This window comes from Cyprinodon variegatus, unplaced genomic scaffold, assembly GCF_000732505.1.
Source record: "Cyprinodon variegatus isolate N-32 unplaced genomic scaffold, C_variegatus-1.0 Scaffold150, whole genome shotgun sequence".
NCBI lineage: Eukaryota > Metazoa > Chordata > Actinopteri > Cyprinodontiformes > Cyprinodontidae > Cyprinodon > Cyprinodon variegatus.
The window spans coordinates 341,644-346,734 of NW_015150603.1; the positions used below are offsets into that span (position 1 = coordinate 341,644).

Here is a 5,091-nt window from a genome sequence, read left to right on the forward strand (position 1 = left end):
GAGATTAGAAAATCATACAGTAGAAATCTATATATCTGAACAGGGATACATGCAGAACAAATCCTGAAGCCTTAAGACTCCAGGGAAGTGATGCATTCTACTAAATAATGCTTAAAAAAATGGTTATTTGAACAGTTTTTTTATTATTATTTATTTAGATAAATGCACATTGCAACTTGTATGGCCTCTCGGCAAGGTGAAATACACATCTTTACCAACAGATGTCGCTGTGATGTTGTAGAACAAAGTGACTTATTTGATCAAGTGTCCCCCTTCTATAAAAAGAAATATAAAGATAGAGCGATCACAATAGCACCCATTACATTATGTGGAATAGAGAAATCATGATATTTGTTGAACTGCAAAAAAGAATCGTGCTTTTCTCAAATGTGCATCTTCTTTTATGTTCCATTTAGTTTTAGATGGTCATTTCTCCAGTTAAAATGAGCAGATAAAATATCTTTATTCGTGCATTTTTTTCGCTGTAGTTCTCGTTAAGCACCTGCAAAGGAAAAAACTTCGAGCTACCTTTGCGTGCAATCAAAAAAAAAAAAAGCAGGCGAGCAAACAGATTTCAGAATAGCAATTTTACCGGCTGACGTAAGAGGTGGGTCTGGTTGTCCTGACAACCAATTGGCACTGAAGTGTGGAGCTGCTCCGTGGCCCCGCCCTCTGTACAAATACCCCCATGGCTTTGACGTCAATACACGTCAACCCGAGAACATGATGCCTCTCAGCGAGTCAACTCGTGTGCTCCGTAGCTGATAGAGGCACCTCCAGCTGAAATATTATCGCTCTATTGTACCGGGGTGGGGGGGAACGTGGCGTGACAGCCTTGTGGCTCGCCGCGTATGAAGGAGAGTCAGCGCCACATTGGCATTTTTTTTAAGCCGGTAGTGGCTAGAAAGAAATCAACTTTGTCTATTTTTAATGGACACGCTTCGGGCGGCGGTAGCAGCGGCGGCGGCGGCAGGCGGCTTGTTTTCCTTTCTTTATCTCTAGCCGCTCAGGCTACCCTGTCTTAGTCTCCCCCCCTCCTTCTCTCTTTACCTCTTTCACTAGCAGTCCCATTTAGAACAGCATGGTCATGGCCGACAGTGTCCAGAAACCGCTGCTCCGGGGTCCGGTCCGAGTGGGCTTCTACGACATCGAGCGCACTTTAGGAAAAGGCAATTTCGCTGTGGTGAAGCTGGCCAGACACCGAATAACAAAGACCGAGGTGAGTTCACAAGTCAACTTGTTAGCCTGGAATGCTAACTTGGGCTGCTCTTCTGCTGAGTTATATAACTTTTATGCACTAGTTGACACCCACCCACCACCCCAAATGCAGCTGCCCGTAGACAGAGCTGCTCCATCTGAAGCATCCAGGTACTGGGGTAGTGACTGATTGCACTTTCACCCCCCCTCCTCAGGAATATCAGTGCCAGGAAGAGGTCTGACCACCACTGCTGCTGGGAAACAAACTGTAAACATGCAATCTCCTCCTCTCTTTTTTTTTTTTGCATCATACACCTGCTGTCATTTTGGTTTAATGACCCTCAAAGTAATAGTGGAGCAGCATCAAAGTGTCTGGTGTGAACTTCCAGTAATGGGGGGTGTTGCAGCATGGTGGTCCTATTATGTAATCCAATGCAGTGCAAGGAGTTATCCTCTGCTTATGTGTTGTTGGAATACCTTTTAAGACTTTAGACAGATTTTAGTTGTCATTTGTTTACTCAAGTGTAAAACAAAAAGAAATTTCGTTTGGAAACAGCTCACTGGGCAATTTCATCTTTTAAAAGTGCAGCCTTGAAAAATAGTAAAAATGACTGTAAATTTAGAGTTCTAAAAATTTTTTAAATAAAAAAAATAATGATAAAATATAATAATAAGATACAATAACCCATTCTACAAAACATTCAGCAGTCTAATAGCAGTGGGGAAGAAACTGTTGTGGAATCTGCTGGACCTGCATCGGATGCTTCCCGAGGGCAGCAGGGAGAACAGTCCATGGTGGGGGTGTGAGGGGTCATTGATGATGTTACAGGCTCAGGACACGCAGCCCTGGGATAAAATGTCTTTTACGGACGGAAAAGGAGCCCCAATGATCTTCTCTGCTGTTCTCACCACTCACCTTCTTCCAGTCTGAGGCGCTGCAGCCTCTACACCACACAGTGAAACAGCTGGTCAGAACGCTCTCTATGGTGCTCCTGTAGAAGTTGGTGAGGATGGGTGGGGGCAGGTGGGCTCTCCTTATCCTCCGCAAGTAGTACATGCCTAAGCAGTTAGAAAGCAAAGGTTTGCAACCCCTCAGACTGTCTTATAGGACTTCACATAGTAGCTTATAATGCAGCATACTTTCCAGAAATATTAATTCATCCACTTTCTATGCTTTTTGAAACAGCAAACTGCGGTTTCTGTAAATGGAGCACTGATTTAATTCAGTTTACTTATGTAGCGCGAATTCACAAAACCTGTCATCTCAAGGCACTTTTCAGTTCACCAGATCATCCAGTCAGATTGATTCAAAGTTTTCTATGTAAGGAAAACCAGTTGATTGCATCGACTCACTGACTCAAATGCATCACTCACACTAAGCATGCTTCTTGCGACAGTGGAGAGGAAAAACTCCCTTTTAACAGGAAGAAACCTCCTGCAGAATCCAGGCTCAATGTGAGCGGCCATCTGCTGAGGCCGACTGGGGTTCAAGGAGACAGAAGCAGAGATGCAAAAAGCAGCTGTAAAAGGCGGCCCCATCCAGGAAACACAGCCAGACAGACGAGCTCTGAGCCAGCTCCTATATCAGAGGATGAAGAGAGCACATCCAGCCAGTCACAGTCAGAGAAACAGGACTACACTGGAAAACAGGCATATCTCCACCAGAAATCAGACAAACGTTTTGTTTACATAGGAAAGTTTGATGTGCATTTATACTCTACTAGGAACAGCAGATAGTCATATGTTGCATCCATATTTATTTTATTTATTTATTTTATCTTTTTTTTTTATATGTATATATATATTTTATGTGTTTCTTGTGTTTTTATGTGTGAAGTGTGCGTGTGTGTAAGGTGTACTACTACTGCACAAAAATTCCCCATACTGGGACGAATAGAAGCTACTGAACTGAACTAACCCCCTTCCCCATTTACACTCATTAAAATCAGCTTTTGCTGCAAATGCTGTCTTTTCAGCAGGTTTGCCACCAGCTCTACTCCCCTTTTCCCCCTTTTTTTTGTCTGTTCTTTGCTAAATAGATCCTACTTTTTCAAGTTGAATAAAGAGTGTTTGAACGTGAGCTTTTGTCACAGATGCTCAATTTGAATTAGGTCAAGACTTTGAGTGGGCCATTCCAGCACATGAGAGTTTCATCATACCCCGTGATGTATGTTCAGGTCTCATGCTCAGTTTCAAGTTGCTGCTCCTGGTCGTTTTTTATTTCTCTGTTTTAGCTCCATCTATCTTCCCATCAGCTTTAACTAGCTACCTTTTACTTGCTGAATAAAAGCATTCCCCCAGCATGATTATGCACCACCATGCTTTATTATGGAGATATTTTCTTTTTTGTTTTCTTTTTTTTTTTTAGGGTGAACTATTAAAGATGCCATATTTTACATTTTAAGTTTATTATGTTTGTCTTTGTCTGATCAGAGCTTCATCTTCAACATGCCTGTTGTGATTTTATTTAGAGATGGCCGACTATAGGGGCAATACAAATGCATGCTATACTTTTTTTATTATTATTTATTTATGTGTCCAGCTTTAAATTTTTCTTGTAAGGTGACATGTAAAACAGTTCAAATGGGATTTTTGCAGCTTTCTAAACGCACATCTAAAACTGTGATTAGATTTGTTTGAGTTAACTTGCAATTTTCTGTCTGCTCATGCTCTGTCTGCAGAAAAGCCTTACTCAAGCAGTACCACGGAGTGCAATGACTCTCTGTCGTAATGATAGAGGCACAGGGACTTTACTGTAAACAGTGCCCAGAGTGCGTAAAAGAGTCTCTGCTGTGAGGCAAGTGGGAGTGATTAGACCATATTCCAGGAGATTTGTAAAAACAACTGCTATCTTTGATCTGTGCAGCTTGTTTGTTGGTGAACGTGAGCGATTATAGTGTGCAAGAAAACAAAAGATTTGCGTCAACCAGCCTAGATCCTTCAAAGGTTTAATGAATAACAGGGCGAGAATATGTCCTGTAATGCTCTTATTGTGGTAATCTGGTTATTAAAGCCTGTGAAGTGGCCCAGCTTCAGTCTGGACAGGGACGCTGCAGCGCTATAATAGCAGCAGCGGTTGTTTACAGGCCATCGATTTGGTAGAGGTCACTGGGTGCTGGTTGGAATAAAGACCTGCTGCAGAAGCGTAGCTGAGGGAAAGTTATTCAAAGAGGCAGGTTATAAACTTTTATGCATCATTATCTCACTCGGGAACAATGCCAAGCGACATTGGCCTGCCTGGTTCATGTTTGTACAATAAACCACAGCTTAACATCACATGAAACTGCAGATCTGCTGTGTTTGTGAACACGTGTTTACACGTCCTTAGGTTGGTACAACTCCTGTGTGCGTAACCTACTTTTTTCCACTGACCTATTTGCCCGATTTTTCGGTATTTATATTGCAGCTTGTGGTCCCATCTTAAAATCAGCAGGTCCTATATTTATTGATTTTATGATATTAGAAAACTCGAATTATCGTCAACGTTTACACCGAATCAACAAGCAACAATTAATTTTTATATATCAGATATAAAAAGAATCATGTGTGTTAATAAACTCCTAAATTATGCATCTATCCTATAGTATGTGTACCTGCTAACTTAATAGTAATAGATCAGTCAGGCTATTTCCTCTGCTAACCTTCTAATCGTCATAAACTAGCATGAATGAAACAGCAGTGATATGCGGTCCTATTTTAACAATTTAGATGAACTTTTTAAGCTTAGTCTCCTTTTTTAGCAAGGAGAAGATGTGACCTCAGTTCGATTGGCTGACGTGCAGCGATCTGGTTAAACCTCTACCCGCTTCACTTAGAGCGTTGATTTGGATGCATCTCACAAGTGGAGTCGAGTCCATATGGACGACAAGCTGGACTTGGAAAAAATTAACATCT

At 41.6% G+C, this 5,091-nt stretch overlaps 1 protein-coding gene across 1 annotated transcript in view; it reads left to right on the forward strand.

Moving 5' to 3' along the window:
• Window positions 1-697: 697 nt before the first annotated feature.
• Window positions 698-5,091, forward strand: part of sik2 (salt inducible kinase 2) — a 52,820-nt gene continuing 48,426 nt past the window's right edge. The window contains exon 1 of the mRNA XM_015377269.1: window positions 698-1,219. Coding sequence (XP_015232755.1) covers window positions 1,082-1,219 — 138 coding nt within the window. The 5' untranslated portion in view covers window positions 698-1,081. The remainder of the gene's footprint in view (window positions 1,220-5,091) is intronic.